The sequence below is a fragment of the Citrus sinensis genome, chromosome 8 (assembly GCF_022201045.2).
Source record: "Citrus sinensis cultivar Valencia sweet orange chromosome 8, DVS_A1.0, whole genome shotgun sequence".
Lineage (NCBI taxonomy): Eukaryota > Viridiplantae > Streptophyta > Magnoliopsida > Sapindales > Rutaceae > Citrus > Citrus sinensis.
The window spans coordinates 1,261,852-1,285,122 of record NC_068563.1 but is presented as its reverse complement, the minus strand read 5'-3'; the positions used below and the strand labels follow the sequence as shown (position 1 = coordinate 1,285,122).

At 33.0% G+C, this 23,271-nt stretch overlaps 1 protein-coding gene and 2 long non-coding RNA genes across 4 annotated transcripts; 2 read left to right on the top strand and 1 right to left on the bottom strand.

Moving 5' to 3' along the window:
• The first annotated feature begins 343 nt into the window (after positions 1-343).
• LOC102613006 (uncharacterized) lies at positions 344-12,926 on the top strand. Of its 2 annotated transcripts, XR_008050900.1 has the most exons (4): positions 344-579; positions 662-774; positions 11,241-11,330; positions 11,794-12,926. It is a non-coding gene; the product is annotated as an uncharacterized LOC102613006 (long non-coding RNA). The 2 variants fall into 2 exon arrangements; XR_008050899.1 differs by lacking the exon at positions 11,241-11,330 and having other exon boundaries at positions 346-579.
• Positions 781-9,016, top strand: LOC112499246 (uncharacterized). Its single transcript, XR_003066793.2, has 2 exons — positions 781-6,608; positions 8,776-9,016. It is a non-coding gene; the product is annotated as an uncharacterized LOC112499246 (long non-coding RNA).
• LOC102613302 (MADS-box transcription factor 23-like) lies at positions 5,845-18,388 on the bottom strand. The gene is made up of 9 exons (XM_025101910.2): positions 18,282-18,388; positions 17,795-17,983; positions 15,407-15,485; positions 8,195-8,256; positions 6,782-6,881; positions 6,628-6,669; positions 6,495-6,536; positions 6,080-6,234; positions 5,845-5,974 (listed from the first exon to the last, which is right to left on the bottom strand). Exons 2-9 carry the CDS (start codon positions 17,974-17,976, stop codon positions 5,968-5,970), a joined length of 669 nt encoding a protein of 222 aa, XP_024957678.2. The 5' UTR covers positions 17,977-17,983; positions 18,282-18,388; the 3' UTR covers positions 5,845-5,967.
• Between the last annotated feature and the right edge of the window lie 4,883 nt (positions 18,389-23,271).

Here is a 23,271-nt window from a genome sequence, read left to right as displayed (position 1 = left end):
GTTGTGATATGAAAGTTAAATTGATTTTACCTCTATCATATCTTACTATTTTATAAAAATTATTATCTCAAAATTATATTTACCACATATAATTGATTTTTTTATAACTATATTTTTTTATATCAATTATACAATTTTTAAATCACACACCTTAACACAAAAATGGGACTAAAGAAAGGGGTTTAAAAATCAATTTGGTGGATTCGGGTATCTATGTACGGTTCATCCAAGCTTGACATCTGTCCAACTTGATGCTTTTGTAGACCTTGATGCTTTTGTAGACCAATCACAGACAATCCCTGCCCTTCTTCAATATTAAAATCCGAATGTAGCCTCAGATATTTTCTTCTCTCTCTACACACGACGATTTTTTTATAAAATGAAAAACTCTGCGCTCCATTCGCGAGCATTCTTTCTGATTTTTCTCTAAAACGAAATGCCTTCTTTTTCTGAAAATTCTCCGTTCCTTTTCTGATCTCCTTGTAGTTCTTTTCATCATATTCTCGTTCGTACGAGAATGTGAAGAATCATTTCGCGTCGATTTGTTTTGCTTCGTTGCGTTGCAGTGTAATTTCTCAGGTTTGTTCTCCCACTTGTCTCCAGTTTTATTTTTTATTTATTTTTTCGTGAATTTTTATGCGGTGCCGTTTCATGAATTTAGTTATTGTGGAGCTTTCGTCTCGCCTGTAGCTGAATTGTTGACGAAGAATATTTTAAACAACTCGTCTGCTTAGATTCTTTCTTTCTGTAGTTCCAGGCTATGTATGTATAAGTGTAAGTTTATTTTCATTCTCTTCATGTTTTATTTATTCAATTTTTTGAATGCTTGTTTGATGGCGAAATTCTTCAGAATTGAATTGTCTAATTCATTTATAGCTTTATTTTAATTGGAGTTACCTCTAATGTGCTTAATAATGGCTGAAAGCCGATGTTTTTGTGAGTTATTTGCTCGAATACATCCAATAAGATTAACAGTTTATTTTAAGAGGCAACCGGTGAGCGGTACATTAGTCTTTCATTTTGATAGAATGAGGCTGTTAGAATTGCCATGCAACTAGTAAATCCAGTAGCAGTGCTTCTGATGCTAATTCTTTTGTCAATTAGCTAGTGATTATCATTAAAAATTTCAAGTAAGCTAGAGAATAGCCCAACAGAGGCATACCGGCATCAGCTGAGGAAAGGGTTGGCTGGGGTGGGGAAGATGCCCAAAGCAAGAATGTAGTTTTTCCAGCGAGGAGGTAGTCCCCATGGGCGGTTGAAGATTTAGGCGACGGATGTTGACAGGAGTGTACTCAGGAATTTTTTAGGGTTTGGCTAATTTCTTTTGTAAAGTATTTGCAAGTGTTGTTTTTTTTCTTCTAATAAATTTGAAAATTATTAAAAAGAATTATATCATGTGGTGACAAGAACCTTATCTGTCATACTAAATATTATATATAAAATACAAACTGATAAAAGATAAACTGATAAAAGACAATAATAGAGCCAAAGCTAAATATACAATGCAGACTCAGGAAAGAACACGATCTAAGTTCCTATTAGGCATTAGCGAGTAGAAATGAATTGGTAGTCTTGATAAATGTTTTCTTTCAGTGCTGTCCATTACGGTCTACGTAGCTAACCCATCAATATAGTTTACAGTGAGAATTGCAAGAGATTGATATTTAGAAGTTAGAAATATTGTACATATTATAAATCAAAAGTATTTGATAATTTTAGAAAGAAATATCGAAATCTAAGAAATATAGGAAATGCCTAATAAATTTTTTCTTTAAGCATTAAAAATTTGATCGAATTTTTGCATTCGAACCAACAAGAAATTTTGCCAGCAAACCAACAAACGCTACCTACAATTTACAAAAGAACTAATTTATTCCTGAGATTTCCTAAATTTTATTCCTAAGATTTCCTTTGATCTAGAAATTCACATTAGAAGGATCCGAGACAAATTGAACGTAACTTTAACATAAAATTATGTTAAATTAGGTAACAAAAACGGATTCAATTATAAAATTACTGTATGAAAACATAGAATTTCCAAAATCCCATATCCGGCCTCGCTGCCCTTCCCTCTGCCACTGGATGCATGTAAATTTGAATGATAGTTCTTTCAGTTTGGTACTGTTTTTCTAGATGGTATACTGCAAACTGAACCTTTTAATAATTCTACGATTTAAAGCTGATGCTGTTGATATTTGTTGAGAGGAGTGAAGAAATTAATAAGACAAATGTTACCAATGTCTGTGCTCTTTACGGTTTGTTAGTAAAATTCTCTTGGTAGCCCTTTCTGGTTGGTTTTTGTTTTTATTGTTTTATCATTTTTTTCCCTGCCCCCTCACTCTTATATCAGACACTTTATTAGATTTGGTTTTACGTCTATGCAAGGCGGTAAAACATTTCAAAAGGAAAAGGGATATTAAAAAAAAAAGGTTTTGATTCTTGGTATTGGCTATGGTTTTGGCACTTTTTTAGTACTTTATATCTACATGGAATAAATTATGTGAAAGAAGTGAAAAATGGATAAGTAGTGACAAATTCAATGGATATTGTAGGATTTTATGGGTGGATTGGTGCTTAGGTGCCAATGTCTAGATGAATTTAAAATACGGACTGCCAACATCTAGATGAATTTAAAATACAGACAGAGCTAACAAACAAGAAAAACACTGATTCTAATGGGCTTTTTTTTTTTGTCTTTTAGTGTATGAGAGTTCATTTTTTTTTGGTCTTTTCTCTCCGTCCGGATGAATTTTTTATGAGAACATCTGCACCTGAGCACTACTCTTTGTGGTTGTTTCATTTTATATTTAAATTGCAAAACCATGTTTTAAGTTTAATAAGTAGTTAAGAAGTTTAGGCTACATTCCAGTTTACATTCAACGAGCAGTGTGAGAAAGAAACGGTGTACTAGTGTAGGACTGCAAAAAAAGTATAGATGTTCAATCTTGCAGCATGTCATGTTACTAGATTTAGCTGACATTGTGCTCATTCACAAATTCACAGATTCATAGTAGAGTTTCTGCTTCTGGCCAACTTTCTTAGGTTTATGTATACTTGCAGCCTTGATCGTCTACTGAGACATTAATGCTGCATCAGAAGGAAACTTAGGTCCAATATGCCGTTTGTTAAAACTTGGGCATCTGAGTGGTTTCTTTATTGGTCTAAGATGTTTCAATGTATATAGTTTGAAAGTTATCAAAAGGAGAAAGTAGCTAGAATTCAATATTTTTAATATGAAAATTGAACTTTTTTTTTTTAAAAAAAAAAATTATCAGAGGGACAGGAGAAGGGAGAGGGAAGGGGTTCTCTTATGTAATCCACAGACTATGTAGACTAAGGAGTGAGTTTTCGTGATGTTGGTAAAGAGAGCCTCATACACATTAGTCAATTCGATGGAAACTTAATAAAATCACAGAATATGTAGATAATGGACCAGCCAGAATTAATGGAGAAATGCATGCTGTACACTGAACATTTATTTCAACCTGATGGCTCATTTAGACTAACATGAGCCTTGTTGGATTAGTTTTTACCAGTTTGGGTCTTGACTTTAAGGTTGTTTGGGTTGAAGACTTGAAGTTAAGCCAACCTGGTGACCTTGGGTTGGGTTCTTAGAGATCCCCAAAACCAAATCCAGCTCGATCTGTGCCTACTGTAGTGGAAGTTCTGGAGGATATTCATAGCTTGGGTCTTATGGATTGGAGAATTTAAATTCTTGGAAAGAGTAATATTGTGGAGTTACACTTCAAATCTTAGCTAAAGGGAAAAATCAACTGAGCCAAAATATACTTTGTTGTTAGTCCATATTAACTTGGATGTAGTAGGTACCATATTTTTCCTGTTGATGATAAAACTGCATTATATTTATGACGGTAAAAGAGTGACAACATCTGACATTATAACAAAATAGATTAATTAAATGAACAATAAATGGATGCTATTTTGAAGAAAATGTACTCCTCAAGTCTTTGTTGCCCAGTAAGTGTTATCTTGATTAGCATCAAGTTGCCATCATGTCTTGGGTGAAAGCTCATTGGTTTGCTTGCAATATCCAAATTGTTCCTGGTAAAGATACAACAAATATATTTAATAAATAGAAAATAAAATTCTAAATTGAACATTTTGAAAGTTGTAGTTATGGGAATATTAGTTTATTTGCTTTGATAATGTGCCTAGCTTAAAATATACATAATTTTGTCTTTTCAAGATAAGAGGTTTATTAATTTTATTTAAGTAAATGATTTGGTGCTGAATGGCTTGGGCAAAGCTGCACCTGGTTTGAAAAGTGTAAAAGAAAGTGAACAGGTTTCGCTATCAAACTAGTAGTCACTTCAAACACCTCTCAATTAAATTATTGGTGACAATTCTTAAGATGTACAAGCCCAATATGAATGCCTTTCGTGTGTTATTGTGCTCTCTCCCCCCCCCCCCCCCCCCCCGGGGGGTCTTTTTCCGCTTGCTCTAGCTTTAAACTACCGCCTTCTTCCTATAATTTATTTTCACTTGATTAAAACTCTAAATTTATTGGTTGTTTTAAATAAACTGTTATCACTTAATTCTATACTTGAATGCTTTTTGTAAAGTTCAAACATCAAAATGCAGTGAAAATGTGTTTAAATGTATTAGATGAAAATGGGAGAATCAAGCTTTAACTTGTCATATTTGTTAGAGCTGAATTTTTTTTTGCAGAACACTGTGTATTGATTGGATATTCGAAGAGGAAGCTTTAACTTTGTACATTTGTTAGAGCTTAAGTTTTTGCATTTAGTGGTCACTTAATATTGCATTAAGATAAGTTTTACCTAGTCACTTTTGTTTCTGTTTCTGAATTTTTTTTAAAAAAATTATAATGATTTTTTTTCATGTTTGCAGTTGTAGATATGTGAGGTTGGGTTTAGGTAGCAGTTATTTAACAATATTTATCTCCTTATATTTTGGGCTTCATTGTCTATCCTCCTTTATATTTTCATTTCTTTTTTCCTTCGTGTTTTGAAGGTATCCATGTCCTAAATAATCACTATATAAACCCCTAAAACAAAATCCAATTTAAGGACCTGTTTTACTCTTATATCATATTTTTTGCCTTTTTTGTTATGAATTACAAAAATAAATATGATAAGAGGCCTATGTAAAATGGAGCAGTACATTATTTTATTATGAATTCTCGTGGTGTTACTTTATAAACTTTCGTAATTTAGATGTTGCACGTGTTCTTCTTGATATGGACAAAATGAAAGTTTGCACGTGTAGTTAGCTATTCATTCTCATCTCAACAGTGTCAATTTACTGTTTCTCTTGGAACTGTTATTTTGGTTTTATATATATTTTTATTTAATTCATCATAATAAAAAATGTAACTTTAGTCATTGCCTTACTGGGTAAAGAAGCAAAAATCCATTGGTCTCTGAATGGTGACCTTCTCCTGAACTGCGTTGTTTTTGGATTTGTTTTACTTCATAGATATTTTACATTTGCAATGACATTGAGACATAACGTTTCTCCATTTTTTTCTCATTTTTTTCCCTCTTTTGGGTGTCTGTCCTGTTTTCTCTTCTTATAAACTTCTTATTGGATAAAGAATCTATGCTAATACAAGAACTGTAGGCAGTAATCAATCTGATAAGCTTTTGCTTGAAAACTGATTGCTCCTCATTAAACACATAGCAGGAGTTCAATTTGAATCACCACACCCTTTGATAACAATTAGAGGAAGACCGGACACATGCTTTCCCATTATTGCATAGATTTACATCGATTGCTGGTTTGCGAGACCATCCTACTTAATTATAGAGTTTGTTTCATAAAATATTTCATACCAAATCTGTTCATCTGAAGCTGAATGTATAACTAGTAGCTGAAGTTCAGAAGCTCACTGATCAAATTTGACTTTTGAATTGTCGGGCCAGCTGTTGGTGGAAGTACTTGCTAATATGCATTCGCAGTCATTAAACTTCTTTGCTAATGCAGCTATAAGCTGTTGCAAATATTGAAGAAACATATTCAAGATAGAAGTATATCAATATGCCTATTAGTTATAAGTTATATGTAGTGTCTTAAAAGTACCATGGGAAAACCTTACCCCAGTTGCATTGGTTTTGCTGGTGTATCATTCTTTTGGGGCTGGGGCTGGCTTAACTGGAGATGGAGTGGCGGGTGCATATCATACCCATTGCTGATAGTGTATGTAGGCTGGGAAATGCTATTTGCTGCATTTACATTTCTTCCTTCGTAAACCTGACCCAGAAACGTCAGCTTAGCCATAAAAGAAATATTCACTTTTACAGATTATATAATGTTTTTCTCAGGTTTTGAGTCTTAGTGGTATCAATTGTGCTCATGACAGGCCTTAGGTTTCAGGTAGGGGGTTTCGTTAGGTACTGAAAGACTTATTTATGAAATATTGGTGTAAGATATTTTTTTTAATATGTATGTAGGATTGTGTGGACAAATACCTTCTTTTTCAGTTCTCTATTTTCTTGGTTGATGAGGTTTACCTTCTTATGGAGTTCGAGGTTCTCTTGATGAAGGAGATTACCCTGCAAGGAAAGCAATGAGTGCCAGTTATTCAACATGGAATGATCACTTAATGAAAATCACCACAAATTACGGTCAGTCTTTGAGGGAAACCTTGCGGTTAAGTTCTTTGATCTCATCAGTTAAAACTTGGTCCTGCAAAAAAGTAAACGAACAACTGCATTAGTTTTTTCCCGAATACTACATATAAAAGAATGATCTTGATTACTATAGCATGGAGATTGCACCAGTGATAAGGTCATTTTACCTTTTTCAGACGGACTCCTTTCAAACTCATTTCCAGTTGGTTTTCCAGATTCTGTAGGTCTTTGACATTCAAACCCGATAGTTCTTCTCCCATCAGTTGCCTGCTTAGGTCAAAGCAGAAGTTCTTGTATGCTATTAGCAAATAACTATAAAACTCTAGTCCGATTAGTTCATCTAAATGATGATTACTACACATTTTAACTTAAATAATCACGCTGTCTATTGATCATATTAGCGGTTTGTTGGTGGTTAGTGTTGGTTGCCGGTATAATTCATTCGGTTTAACTAGTTCCATGTATCATCTCTAAGTCCATATTCAGAGAACCATCTCTTTGGTTTTTACTTTACCTATTGGCATTATAACATAGAAGCGATAACTGTAAATTAATAGTGCTGGATATTAGAATGCCTATATTTTAGAATTTTGGTGAAGTTGCAAAAAGGTCTAGAATTGTTCTGTTGAAGTCTAAATATACTTACGTGGTTCTTTTCCTACTAGGCTGAGAGTACTTGTCAAAAGTTCTATATATTGTTTTTGATAAGAAACTCAAAAATATATTTATGCTGAAGATTTAAAATAGATAGTGGACCAGCTGTCCTCTAAGAAAACAAAAAACTAAGAGTACGTGTTCGGCATTTAAAAATAGAACGAGGAATAGTCAGCCCTACTTGTTGATTTTCGATCTTGAAACCCTGTTTTGATAACATTCTTGTCTATATCTCTCTTCATCTCTCTCTTAAATGATTCTTCCCTGCTGATTCCCTAAAACTGGATTAAACAGTCATTCCCCATCTATCTCTTGAAAATGAGGTCTCTCTAAAATCAGACCTAGTACAATATATATCATTATTGGCTTCCTCAATAGCTGCCATGTGATGTGTTGTGTGAATATGGGTACTATGGATAAACTACCAAGCAAGCCCATTATCATGACTAAAAGTCACAAACAAACTTCATGGGATTATACTCCAATTTTCCTAGAAATTTCAACAGCTTTTCTAATCATTTCCATTCAACATTTAGCCTTCAGTTCTCAACTAGAATGGGTGTCTTTTGTGAAATAGAATGGCTGTCTTTTGTGAAATAGATGCAGGGGACATTTTTTTTTATAACATTAGCAAACATTTATTACATGAAGGAAAATGAAACAAGATTCATTAGATTGATCCAATGGCTAACCGATTCTTAAGAAAGGTAGTAAGGATGGTGTCACTACTTTAGGCATTCATGAGGACTTAGGTAGTCCTAATTAGAGGTTTGATAAGCTATTTGGATTCTCTCTCTATCTCTCTCTCTTTCTCTCTCTGAGGATGGCGTCACTACTTTAGGCATTCATGAGGGCTTAGGTAGTCCTAATTAGAGGTTTGGAACTCTCTCTCTCTCTCTCTAAAATTTGAGTGGAACATGATTCACCTGTGGCTTTCTTGCAAGTATCGTAGTTGTTGACTTAAATTTGCTGCCTCCCTTTGCCAAAACTACAAAGGAAAAATGAAAATATTAAATGAAAAGGAGATACTAACATTGACACAGTATGAGAAAAGAATTTCAAGAAGTTTATTAAATAAATGAAATAAAATGAATGTGCTAGAAGCTAGGTTCGAACATATTTTAGTTTTATTGTGATATTAGTGTATCAATGATTGGAAGTCTATGGAAATGAAAGTGGCATTAACGATTTCAATACAACGCTCATTATCTCATGGTGATATTTTGCAATTAGCATGCCCTTTAAGAGAAACAAAGATTTTTGGACTTTGTCTCATTTCTTTAGCTTGTTACAAATTATCTAAGGGGGGTGCAATACATAGGTAGACAACTAAATTAATGGAATTGTTAACATTTAATATCAATTCTGTGAGTCTTATGGTCATACTTCATTTCCCTATGATGTATAAATTATTATTTGAGATGGTTTTGATAGCATTTCGATATTGAATGGTTAGCTATAGCCATTGCAGAGACGAAACATCCTAAATGTTTTCAACTTTTTCTAGGATTTGGGTGGCTCAATTTCAATGGCAACCTGGTTTCTCAATCCAAGCAAGCAACAAACGTTATTTAAAGGGCCAAGTTAATAGATTTTTTACTACATAGCCACAGTTTGAGCTAGTTTGAGCTAGTTTGTTACTCCTCTTATGGACATCAATTATATTGCTATTCATTGTATTTTGTGATATCTTTTAAGACATATAAAATTTGAAATATATCTTTTTTTTCCCCTTCTTTTGAGCTCAAGCTTCTTCTTATATGGATTGCGCAAGTGATATCATGAACTACTTGTTCATTATTTTAGTATTATGTATCATAAGGGACTTTCTTATTTTCCATGGAAGCAAGAAGCAAAAGTTTAGTTGCTCCACCACTCGCATTAAGTATTGAGCTAGAATTTGCTACCATTACATTAAAGTTATTTTGATGGAGATGGTTGCCAAGTTATTGCTGAACTTACAAGCATAGGCTAGTAGGTAAAGCTCAGCATAATTTAAGCGGTTTAATGGTCTCTTTCATGGGCAAGATGTTACCAAATGGTTTCACAGAGGGACAAAAGTTAAAAGCAAATACAAACACAATCACATGGAAGAGTCGAATGACAATAATATTATGCATTTTGATAGGCCTCGTCACGTGTAAGTTGACGGAGCTAGTTGTCTTGTGGACAAAACCTAGGTGGAGACAAAGGACAATAACAAATACAAAGGCAATTACATGGGGGTGTCGAAGCCAAACCCTTTTGTCGAAACTGGCTTTGATACCTCATTAATTTGTCTCTTAACCTAAATCGAAAGCTTGCATGTAAGGGCAATAAGCATGTTAAAAACTTTAATACATTATTTCTTTGTAGGTGACAATATCTAGTTGCCATTTTTCACTACCAAATGTTTCTTCTTTTTATGTAGTTCGTCGACTTGTTTCTTTCTTTATGTTGTTTGACTTGTTCATGAAGATATATGCTGGTGTGCATGCTTTCTTATGAGCCGAGTGTTAGACTATTAATAATTGACATCTACTAAACTACTACACTTATACTAAATATGTGTGTGTAGTAGTTGATTCTTGGCTTAGGCTAACTATTATGTGATTGATGGTAGACTATTTATAATTGACATCTGCTAAACTACTACATTTATACTAAATATGCGTGTGTAGTAGTTGATTCGTGACTTAGGTTAACTATATGTGATTGATAACTTCTTTTAGTTTGGGGGTTCATTTTTTTCCCAACACATAATCACCTTGTTTCCCCCCCTTTCTTTTCCTTATATGTTCGTCTTGTTTTCCCCCTTTCTTTTCCCTTCTTTTCGCATTATTTTCCCCCACACGTATTCACCTCGTTTTCCTCCTCTCCTTTCTTTTTGTTTCGCTTTATTAGTAGTTTACAAGTTTACATTATTCTTATGAAACATTACCCAGATTTTAATTCTCACGACCCAGATTTTAACCCTCACTACCCAGTTTTTAATCTTCACTAATATTCGAAGGTCGCCTACTCCTCTTACATTTTTTTACAAGTTTACCACCTACATTTTGTAAGGAAGAAGATTGCATCTACTCAATTATGGATTCCATGGGAAGGAAATTAAACCCCATGTAATTGCTTTTATGGGAGTTTGAGCACTTGCTCTCACACATTGTGAGAGCTAGTGCTCTCCTATGAGGCCAAAGGCCTATTGGTTGAATATTTTCACATGTTGAAAGGCTTATAATGTGATTAAAAATGTTACTAGTTAATCAGCTTAATAATGCAACTGCTAGTTATATATTAAGTTTTCTCTAATCCTTTATGGCTAGAAGAAGAAAGTTGATGTTAGTCACTATTTACATGACACTATTCTAGGGAGTCAAGTATATCTCTTCTCAAATTGAATTGGCAACCTGACATTCATTATGTATAAGTTCTTGTTATGATGCTAATCTGAGTCATGTTGAAGTGACGTATCATGTCACTGAAACATTTGGTAGAGTGACGCAAATTTGACCATAAGCCACGTCAGAGGGGAAAGGGGGAACTCGGGTTTATTTGAACAAATTGACTGGTGGATCTTTTACTGTTTAGCTTGGAAAATGAGCATGAATATGTGAAATTCTCTCATAGTACTAGAATCCTTGTTGACAATGAAAGTGGTGCAGGGAATTTTATAATGTTTCGAGTAGAGGTCATTGATGATTAGTTTAGAAATTATCCATAGAAGTAGGTTCAATTGCTGACGATGACTACCTATCTTTGAAATGATTGTAGGAAAGAGTGCAGTTGACAAGTAGTTGCAATGGATAACAACATGTGAGAACCTGCAGAATGAGTAATAAACAACTATCAGTAAACTTTATTGAAGTTAGCTAGGATGTTGTAATTGATGACCTCAGTTCTCACATGTTGAGGATGGCACTAAAATTGTCAAAAATTAATTCGTTTAGGCTACTAATTTTGAGAATATGAATGTAATATTCGTGCCCTTTGCAGAGATCATGCACTCAATTGATCATCTGGAAGAAAATGCAGAGGGAAGCTCAAAATCTGGGTAGCATGTTGCATGGAAGGTCAAAATAATTGGTGGGTAGTCTTATAGAATATGGGTTAATGTTCTTTTTTTTTCACCATAATTGGTCCATATATTTGACAAAGATTCTGTTGTTCCTCTTATAGAAAGGATGAGCATTTGGTAAATATTTGATGTATGAAGGAATTTGGTTACACAATCAAGTTATTTCAGGCTTACATTGTGTATCCATATGATTTTGGCAGTTGACTTGAATATCACGAAGTGTCCGTACAAAAGTGTTTGGTGTATTCTGTAGGTTCTCTAGGCTTCTTTGGTTAGGAAGTTATAGGAGCTTCAGGCAGGCTCCCTGAAGTGCTTGTCTGTTGGCTTTCTATGAGATTCATGCTGATGGTGATGGTTACCCAAACACAAGAACCAAGTCATTTTGTTCTGAGCCTTGATCTCTGATACTTGTTACTATTCCAAATTTTTGCTAATCAAGCTCCCCCCCTCCTCCCCTCTTCTGTGTGACAGGTTTTCAGGTTTTCAGTTTAAGCTTTGGCGATCTTGGGAGCTTCAGGCAGGCTCCTTGAAGTGCTTGTCTGTTGGCTTTCTATAAGATTCATGCTTGATGTTGATGGTTCATGGAATCACATTGATGGGTGATGGTTATCCAAACACAAGATCCAAGTCCTATTGTTCTCGGACTTAATCTTTGGTACTTCTTACTATTCTAAATTTTTGTTAATCATGCCTTTTTTTCTTTTACCCCCTCTTCTTTTCTGTGCAACAGATTTTCAGTTGCTTCAGCAACATAAGCTCGCAACTACAGGTTTTAAGCTTTGGCGATCTTGGTTCAGCGCTTACTTGAACACAACCTTCAAGCAGTCAGGATCATAAATTTGAAAAATGCTTCTCATTCCGTTGCATTGAACGAACACCATGAGCATCAAACTCGAGAACGAGTGAGATTGACGCTATCTTTTAATATCTTTTAACACCTTGGCAGAGAATTGTTCCCAGGCTTATTACATTAAGCCTGAGCTAACCCTCTGAGCTCTGTAATTGGAGCTGAAGGAGTACAGATTGATACAAGCCAGAGCTAATCCTCTGGCCTCTATAGCAAGTCATCTACTGGTCCTCATGGTGGAAGCTACTGTACTAATCAATAGCAGCTTCCCAAATATCGCTTCCTCTTTATGTGCTAGCTTAGGGTATTAGCTTTAACCCAATATCTTCAGCGAGTGTTCGTTCATTAACTTGAAAGCTAAAGAAACGAAGCCTGCTGCCAAGTCCTTGTCTGGGGCTCATCAAAACTGTATACCTCCAGAGAGCTACATCATCTTTTTCAGATCTATTTGATCTAAAGATGAGTCACAGAAGCAGAGTCTGTTGTATCTGTCTCTCTGCAAAATTTTGTTACACCCTCAAACAACAAACAACTTGGTTAATATTCCAGAATCTTCATGATTAATTATAGAGAATTTAGACTTTAGAGTGTGTTTGTAATCGCTTTGCTTCAGCACAGCTACGAAATAGATTGATAAAGGGTCCATTTGTTTTAGCTGCTTTTAGGCAATTTAACAACGAAATTTTTCGTTGTTAAAGTGTTTGGTAAATACTTAGATTCTATGAACTCCGTAAACTATAACTAATTCTTTATTTCATGGCTTCTGTCGTTTCTTTTAACACTTGACAACTTTTCTTAACAGTGAGAGCTTTTATCCCTTAGAACAGCAATACGAAATAGAATCAAACTCTCACTTTTGCTTGTACTCTAAAGTAGCTATGAATTGAAAAACCAGACCGTTTCAGTATCGAACATACCTCTACCAATCCATGTTGAAAGTCACTTGACTGTTATAATCATCTTTCTCCTAGAATCAAGTAAGATCATCATAACCCCAAAAAGCGTAGGCCATAGCTTCTACCTCCCCTGGATCATTATGCTCATTGGAAGCGAGACTACTCTTCCTTGTAGAACCAATGAAGATCGCTCCTCTTCCCTTGGATTTGGGGTGAATCACTATCCTTCCCCTTTGATTTAACATCTGGCATAAACTAAGCAAGCATAATAATCCCAAGTTGACTCCATACTACTGGCCAGAAGGGAACGGGGTTTTCATTTTTCATAGATCCAACCCAATAAAGGTTATACATTGTAGCTTGTCTTGCATTTCTCTGAGTCTGGCATTTAGGGTTTGTTTATATGTCGTGCTTTTGCCTAATTTCGAATGTATACAGCAAAAAGTAGTTGGCAAACAGGCACTTTCACTTGCACTTGCTGCTTACTTAGAGGACAAGTGATTCCACTCCCCTAGTAAAACCGGTAGCATCTTAATCATAAACATAACATTAGGGTACAGCTCTACCAAAACCACAACTACAAGAGTAGCTCAGGCGCACCTTTTTCTGGTTTGTCCTAACTAATGCATCAAAAAGCATTAGCAAGTTAATGTGATAAATAATAATAATTATTATTATTTTTTAATTTCCTAAGCATATTCTTAAAAAGCGCTAAAATGTGAGTGAATTTCTAAGATGTACTAAAACTGTTTTCGACGGATTTTAACTATTTTTATCCTTTAATATGAACGATAGTATGAGAGAAGCTTTTATTAATAAAACAAAAATATACATCTAAGCACAAAGCCGTAATAAGCTTTACCTCTCATCAATCCACGTTATTATAAGAACAATCTGAGGGTTTAAAGAATACCATATTTTGTTAGCAAGTGGATTATGATATTCTGTACTTTTTCTATTAATTGTTCACGTGGCACTATCGAAACTTTACCAATGTTTTTATTGACACTTGATGAATTGGTAGCTCACAAGAGATTTATTTACATCAAATTTATTCATAGGATATGCCAAGTTCTATTTTTTTTTTTTTTTTTGTGGCATTTTTTCTGAGTATCCTTGATCTCTTCCATTATGAAAAAGTCGTCATATAATTGCATGTTCAATAGATTGTGTCCATTCTTCCAAAAACCTAGCTTCGCGGAGCATAAGAGAGTGAAATATATATGAGGAAAACAATGGAATAGAGTGTGGATATACATAGCTAAATGAACTATAACAATCATGACTCCAAGCTAGTTTGATCTTGTGCGGAATAAAATATACAAGGTTGTGATTGATAGTTATAGGATAATAATGCATAAGCAATTAAAATATTAATCATACACTATAATAAATTCATGACAAAAAATCTTTAAAAACTCACCATAGCTCATATCAGCATAGGTCATAAAGCTAACCTCCTAGGCAGCGGCAAAAATCAATCTAGTTTGGGAAAAACTGATTAATACCAATTGATTTTTTTTTTCTAATTTTTCATGTAATTTAATAATTTTTAATTTTATTTTCAAGTTTGTCCCAATTCAACTCTATATCCTTTTTCAATTGGGAGCTAGAGACTTACTTTATGAAATAATTAAAATATATATGTATTGAATAAATTGGAATTATTAGGGGCTAAAATATAATTATTACTATTTTAACTTATTATAAAAAATTGTTATGGTTTAATTTAATTGAAAGAAAAGTATGCTAATATATTTTACTATCATCTGTAGTATTAGAAAGTTACAAAAATGACATATAGTAGCAATTTGCAACATTTTCATAATTTCATGGTTTATTTTTATCACAGTCATACTTGCTATTTTTTTTTATCAAATATAAATATTTCATCTTCTCTATTAGTAAAACAAAAATATACAAAAATAATTCTTTTATGGTATAATTTTACTAATTTATATTATAAACTTATGTTTTACATTTGTTATCATTCCTTTATTTAACATATATAATTTGCTGAAAATTTTAATATCACGTTGTTCGATATATGTATTCGTTAGCTTTTTATATGCATCAACATTCACATAAATATTATAACGAATATATAGATTAGTCCGGCTGATCAAAGCTCCCAGGTTCGCCCCTGCACCAGTTGCGAATGGTACTCCTAAAAGCCGGACTGTTTTAATATAATAAGGACGCTTGTGTATGGAATAATATCAGTTACTAACTGACGATATATCCTCCTAGTAACCCATAAAACTAATATCAGATAATTATTTTTCAATTGATACAGGAGAAATAATTCACTTGAATTAGAGTTGTGAGAGTTGGCACTTACCGTGACTTCTGCAGCAGGGTTTAGCAGCTGCTGATTTTCCTGTTTCAGTTTGTTGTAGCGTTCAATTACAGATGTCATCCTGCCAAAAAGGAGCCAATTATATTGTATTTATAATTCTTTGCATTCACATAATTTTGCATGTAACTGAAGCATTTCACAGCAGGTTAGATAAGAAACGAAGAAGTGACCGATCGACTAATCATTAATGCAAGTTCATACAGATAAATTAATATGTTCATTTCCATGAGAATGAATGTGAATAGTTGTAAAGGTAGTGATGCAAACTTGTGTATAACACAATCTTTTTTTTTTCTTTTTTTTTAAATCATGATCTCTAAATGATCCAATCTCAAGTAGCACAAGCATGACGCAAACAAATAATCAAATACAAGTTCTTAGACTCTTGCAAGAAATTTTCTTTCTCGATAAGATCACTCAATCATTGAAACAAATTAAAATGACACACAAAAAAGAGACTAGGTCCATATGGGTAACTAAATGTCACATCTGAAATGTAGTGCATTAACTATTTGATGGATATACATATATAAGCTCATTTCTCAGCTCCAAGTTACATTCTTTTCCCACCACTTTTCTCCAGTTACTTGTGGAGTACTGCTTGTTAGTTGTGGTAAGAGTTTTAAGCACCTTTAAAAGTTCCAAGCCCTACTAAAGAAGGAATTGACAAATTGAATGTGTAGTTGAGATATCCTACAACACAATGATATATACTAGTTGAAAGAGCAGGCTAATTAAGGGAACATAATAACTCTACCTTTCAAAAAGCAGTATAAAATCTAAAGACTAAAGAAACAACTACCTGAATATTTTATAAAATGAAGACTACTTAAAATTAGATACATCTAGATTAATAGAAACCTATCAAATGAAGATCACTAAAAATTAGATAAACCTAGATTAATGGAAACCTATAATATCTGTTTCTTTCCGGAATTTTAATACAACTACTCAATAGTATATATTATGTCAAATATATACTTCGTTATTTTAATCACCAACATCATTGATAAATTTCCCGGGGGGGGGGGGGGGGGTGGCGGGGAGAAGAGCTAATACAGCTCTAGTGCAATGCACTTTTTCACTAATTTTTAATCTTCTGTGTCTTGACTCTTTTCACGATCGAGATGAAAAGATGGTGAGAATTTTAGTGGAAGATGTGCCACCTAGTAGTCAAATACTTTTCTTCAAACTAAATATTCTGAGTCATGACCAATGCCAAATGCACATACGATAGAAATCAAGATTATTTGGGGATAAATATATGATAAGAACCAAAATTGTAAATCTGGCAAGATTATCAAAACCATTGTCGCATGTAAATATTTCAAGAACTAAAGACCAATACAACATTCATAAAATCTTTTTAACACATTCGCATCAAGTTAAAATATCAATAACCATTATCACAAGAACAAAAGTCACGTATTACGACATTCCATCTTGTGTAGGAGTCTCCGACATAACTATCTTAGCACACATACGTATCATCGCACAGATAGGAAGATTACAAACTTAAAAAAGGCTCAAATCTTTCAGCTACAAGTTTCAAAGATATAGAGAAGAAATCACTGACACAACGACTTGATGAAACCGCCAGATTTGCCTCAACGATGCATGGAAAAACATAGAGCTTTTAATTCAATCGCTAAAGTTTTATCAGCGCTATATGCAGTGTTTAAACAATGCCTCAGCACCACATGCAAACTCTGCGCCTTCAGTACTGCCTGCTGACTAATTAATTTCTCTCAGAAAACGTAAAAAAGAAAAGAAGACAAATGGAGAGAGAGAGAGAGAGAGAGACCCATTTGATAAGCACTTTAACGACTTGATTAAGCTCTTAAGTCATACATTTAATTTTGCCAAACAGATCATTTTTAGTATCGCTTATTTTCTTTTCTTAAATTATGTAATACACACGCACATCCGAAAAGTAGACTATGATGTACATGAATCTATCGACAAATATGTTACAGAATTTAAGCTTTGTGCTTATAGCATGAAGATCAAACATTAGTATTTCCTTGCTGGTAAAAAAAAAAAAAAAGCATGAACAACAAAGGCGTATATATTTTACGTAAGCCAAATGCAACAAAAAACACTAACTCGTTCGATCCTGTATGTACACATATACTAGCAATAATAATATCATCCGAACGAAAAATCATTGATGAAGTATAAATATCTTCGGGAAAAAAGAAAAAGAAAGAAAGAAAGGCTATGTATAGATGGCAGATAATTTTTTTAATATAAAATAATAACAAGTGCGAATTAAAACAAAAAAATCAACAATAAAGAGAAGCATAGATTAATATTAATTATTTAGAGAAAGGAAAGTAGAAGTGATGATGAAGAAGAAGATGTAATTACCTAGAGCTTGAATACTCATAAAGCTTGGAAGTGCTAGAGAAGATAATTAGCCCAACTTCAGCATCGCAGAGAATCGAGAGCTCTTTCGCCTTCTTCAACAACCCATTTCTCCTCTTCGAAAAAGTCACTTGCCTGCTCGTCGAATTATCAATCCTTCTGATCACTATTTTCCCACGACCCATCTCGCTCCTTAGATCAAACAAAATTAATCACAGCACCGTTATTACTGATATTCAAAAGTCAAAACTTGATGAACAATACAATTATCGCGATAAATTAATTTTTTTTCTAAATACTACAAAAATTAACACGATACAATTTCATAGTAAAACTAGGTAGAAAAAAATGTAACACTTACGTATAATGAAATGAAACGAATAATAAACGGATCACTATGGTATGATTATATATACTTATATAAAAGAAACTAAAAATAGAAAAATAACCACAAAAAAAAGAGACAAAAGAAAAAAAAAATTCAACTTACTTGTTCGGAGCTATATAGACTATGAAGTAAGAAAATAAAAAGCGATTTTTTTGGAGAGATGTTCGATTATGGAAAATTTTTATGGAAGTGGTTTTTAAAGACGCAGTACGATGTAAAATTCTCTTATTTAAGGTAACAAACCCGGTTTTGGGAGCCCGAAAACAGCTTAGTGGATTTGTTTTTCTCTAATCGCGGGCTCATTAAAATAATCGTTTTACTCGCTCGTTGCGTGCGACAGTTGTCCAAGCGAATCTATTGTTATCGCGCTGGGGAGCCTTGGAGAATCGAGAGATCGGGTCAAGCTGTGAGCCATAAGCAAAGATTCAGATGGACAGATGTAAGCGTGGGAGAGCGAGTGCGTCGAATCTGCACGCGCGAGTGCGGGAGAACAGTTTCCTCGTAGTCTCAGAGCGCCCCAGATTCGTGGGGTGAGTGTTGAACTAGTGGAATTGTGAGCAGTGTTAATCGAATAGATCACTGACACGTGTTGTTAACAAAACCGAGGGCGGTTTTTGTCCTTTTTTTATTTTTAATTTTCGGAAAAAAGAGTTGTTTAAAGGCCTTTCTACAATTGACAAATGTTATTTACTCTATGTGGCAACTATAAGCTTGCACGATCGCCACGTTGGCAAATAAATTTTTTATTTATTTTCTGTTTTTGTTTAAATTGTAGCCTTGAATAAAATACAAATCAAGTTGAGGCTACCCATATTGAGTTAACCAATCATTGGTGGTTGAAATTTTCCTGTATATTTGAATTTGACACACTTTCTTAAATGTAAATTAAATCGCATCACAATTATAATGTGATTGACGTTAGAAATTCTTCAAGTGCCTTTTTTGTAGGTTGATCTGTTGCAATCGGAGTAGGGGTTTTTGTTTGAAAATATTTCCTTGAGATTAGAAGCTCAAAATTGATTGATTGATGACATTTCCCTTTTGAAACGTTGCGAAATGGTGTATTAATCAGGCTGTTAATTCATCCAACTGGCTTAATTTAAATATTGGGGTGTTAGGTACAATTCTATTGCTTCTTGGTCCTATTAATTCAACAATGGAGTCTTCTAATTAATTGTTGCATTAAGTGACGTCATGATTCCTGAACCCTAATTGAACTCTTGGATCATACACTTGATAGATGTGTGGTGTTCATAATCTTTTCAGGCTCAAGAGTTCACTTCTTCTAGCAATAAAATTCTGCCGATGATTTGATTTTATGAATTATTTAGCGCATTATCAACTGTTATTCTCTCATAATTTGCGCTATCATATTATGAGTAATGATATAGTTACAAACTCTTGTACAAACTGATGTGACGTTAATTCATTGGTTAAATTAAATATCTCTTGGCACACACGATTTATTTCTATTATTTTATATTTTCATTCAACCAATGAATTAATGACACATCAGTTTGTACAAGAGTTTATGGCTGTATCATCACTCATCATATTACATACCTTAGCAAATACATATGAAGTCATCAATAGATAACTAATAAAAATTTAACCAAAAATTATGATAAATTTTGGTAAGAAACACTTACTACAAACACATCTTAGAATCTTTGAAAGTTCTTGTTTATTTATTAATTTATTTTGTTTCAATTAAGGTTTCTAAAACAGGCAATTGTGCACGCAACCCCAGGAAAAGAAAAAGAAAAAGAAAAGGAAAAAAGAAAAAGGCTTTGTTCTCTGTTTCTTGCTTCTGGCATGCAGCTGGTTGTTTGGGAGTTGCAACTGTCAATTATCAACCCCATCTAAAATTCTAATCAAAAGAAAAAGAAAAAAAGAACAAATAACAAAATAACAAAAAGGTAGAGATGCATCAACTTTATTTGGTTATGCCGATGTAAAAATTAGGCAGCCTTTTTTGTTACATTTGTTATCTTTTTTATTAAAAAAAAAAAGAGAGAGAATTATTAACTTATTTGCTGGTTTTTCGAAGAGAAAGTTAAATGAGAGACTGACTAGAATGCAGGCATGTGATTTGCTCAATTTCCAAGCTTCTATAGCCATAATAAAAAATAATCTTCTTCTAGTATACTTAATAAATAATTAGTTTTAGTTCAACGAACATTTAGCTATTCAGTAACATGTATTGTTGAGAGTTTTGTGGTCTTAAAAAATAGAGTTTATATATAGTTTGGTTATATTTCAGGATTAGAGTATTGTGGGGCGGTCTATAATAATGACCAATTAAATAGTCATATATATTATATAAATTGATTAAAATTTTAGAACGTCTGCAGTGATAATACATACATACATGCATACATACATATATGTGTGTGTATTCTAATACAAAGCAAAATAAAAAATAAATTAGGCTTATTTTTCTTTATGATTTCAAGTGTTGCAAAATAACAAACTATTATATGAATTACTAATTGAAGTATAACACTTCACTACAATTACATTTTAAAAACAACAATGTACTATATTTCTGTCACTTCCAATACTCTAACATGATGTCACATTGGAAAGTAATTTTTTCATCAAATTAAACCCAAATTTCTAAATGTAACCATAAAGGATAAAAAATTAAGAACTATTATTATTATTATTATCATCAACATATAGTACAATAAAGTAAAGGAGAAAAGTATTGAAAAATTGTTGAAATTCACGAACCCTAACCTTAAATCAAATTCACAAACCCTAACACTAATTCAAATTGATCTAAAATCGCCAACCTTTAATGAGGTGGTGAGAGGTTAAGGATCACTAGCGCTCGGTAGCGTGATGGATGATGTTGTTGTGCGCAGAGGTAGGGTGTTGGAGTTGCTGCACGCATTGGCACAATGTCATTGAAGTTGCCACGAATGGCAGCATATGGATGGGGCCTTTGTAGGTGAGGAGACCAAGTTGGGGTTCCGTGTGCAATGGCACGATTATGCAGCTATTGCATGCGATGAAGAGTGGTCAGGGGTTCTTCTTCAAAATGGGGTTGTGGATATGTTTTCGCTTTTAAGGTTTGTAAATTTTGTTAAAATTTTTTAATTTTATGATTTCATAGCCAAATTCAGGATTTCAAATTTTTGGGGTGAGTAGTGAAAATCTAAAATCTTTGGAGCATATATTTTAATTATGTTAAGGGTTATTTGTCAAATTTTCAAACATTTGGGGTTGTTTTGGATATTGTATTTTTTTTTCCTTTTTATATAATTTAAGGAGTTATTCACTGGGGGCAATATTGGTATTTTATAAGTTAATTAATAAAAGTGATGTAAATGTAGTAAACAATTTTTTTTTAAGTTATTGTGGTGAACGTGTTACAGTTCAATAATTTATGCAGTGGTATGTTATTTAGCCAAATTTGGCATATTAAAAGGATAATTACCCCATAAATTAATTAAAATTTGATTAACTTTATAATCCATATCAAACTCATAATACAAGACATGAATATGAATTAAAAGAGAAAGTAACCAAAGCATAAATAGGTTTTATGGGGAAATACATTATTATAATAAAATTCTAAGCTTTATCTATAAGTCACTTTAAAAAACTTTCCACTAACTTTTAAAAGTTGTCACCAAAATGAAGAAAAGTATAGAATAAATAAAGTTTAAAAAAATTACCAATTTTTTTTGGTTAGAAATTATTGAATAAGTTGCTTTTGATCTAAGATCAATATTCAACATTTCTTACTATAGTAGTTTTGCGATGTGTTGAAAGGTTGAGCAATTTGGGTTTCAAGGTCGTTATGTTGTTGTTGTATAAAGCTGAGCTTTTGAACTTATACTAGGGGGATTCTAGAGAATTCTTGTGAGAGATTTGAGAGAGAGAAAGCTTGTTCTTGAGCTCTATAATTTAGCTTTGAGTTCTTGTATTTTCTTTATTGAATCAATCAATAAATTAGCTTTGGTGGTTCCGCCGATGGATATAGGTCTTGTAAAAGACTTAATCATGTTATCTTGTGTGTTCTCTGATATTAAGCTTGTGATCTAATTTCATTTTTTTATTCTCAATTAGGTGCTTGAGTTGTTTTTGTTAATTTAGTCAGTCCTTGAATTGGTTAGATTCATCTTCAAATTTGTGTGCAACTTGAGCTAATCTTGACAAAGATCTTGGGTAGTGCATTGATCTTATTAAGCTTTGAAACAAATCAATCTCTACACAAGTTCTAGCTTATTCTATACACAACTATATTTTTAAATTTGTATCAATCAACTATTTTACCAATAACAACATTAAAATTTGTTAAAAAATCTAAACAAAATGATTATTTAACCCTTAAATGTATTAATAGAAAACCCATTATTTACAACATAAAAAATAAAAATAAAAGACCATTCAATTGACTTACTTGTTTATATACAGTCCTGCTTCTTATGTAATTATAAATGTTGTTGTTTTTCAAAGTTTTAAAGAGTACAATAGCTAATACATTTAAGGATGAAATAATTATTTTATTTAGATTCTCTAATAGATTGTAAAAGTGTTAGTGGTAAAGTAATTGATTGATATAAATTAAAAAAAATAGGGGATGCGTAAGACATGTCAAAAATCTTTTGTAGTTAAATGTACGTATTACAAAAGAGAGGTGGTGCAGACATAATTTTTCATTTTTCGTTCCTTATTTGGTGGTAGATATTTTCGGCTTGGTACATACTGACAAACTTGATTTATATTTTAAAAGTTTGGTAGGTCATGAGACATTTCTAGGTTATATCTGCAGCATCAGAAAAGTGCTAAAGAAGAGAGTTTTAAAGCTGTGGAAATAGTTATTAAATCTAGATGCCACCTGAGCTAGGCTGCTAGGATTATATAGCCCTTCACACATCTAACCCATAATTCGTTTCTAATAAAGAATGAAAATGATAGTGATCAAGTAGGCAAGGCTTTTTTAAGCTGGTGTTTCACTTCAATTTGTTGAGGTTAGCATAATAACTAATAATCAAATAAATTCTTTGAGAGAAATATGTCACATGTTCAACAAGTCCAACCAAATATGAAGTAGTATTATTCCTCCCAAGTTTAATCT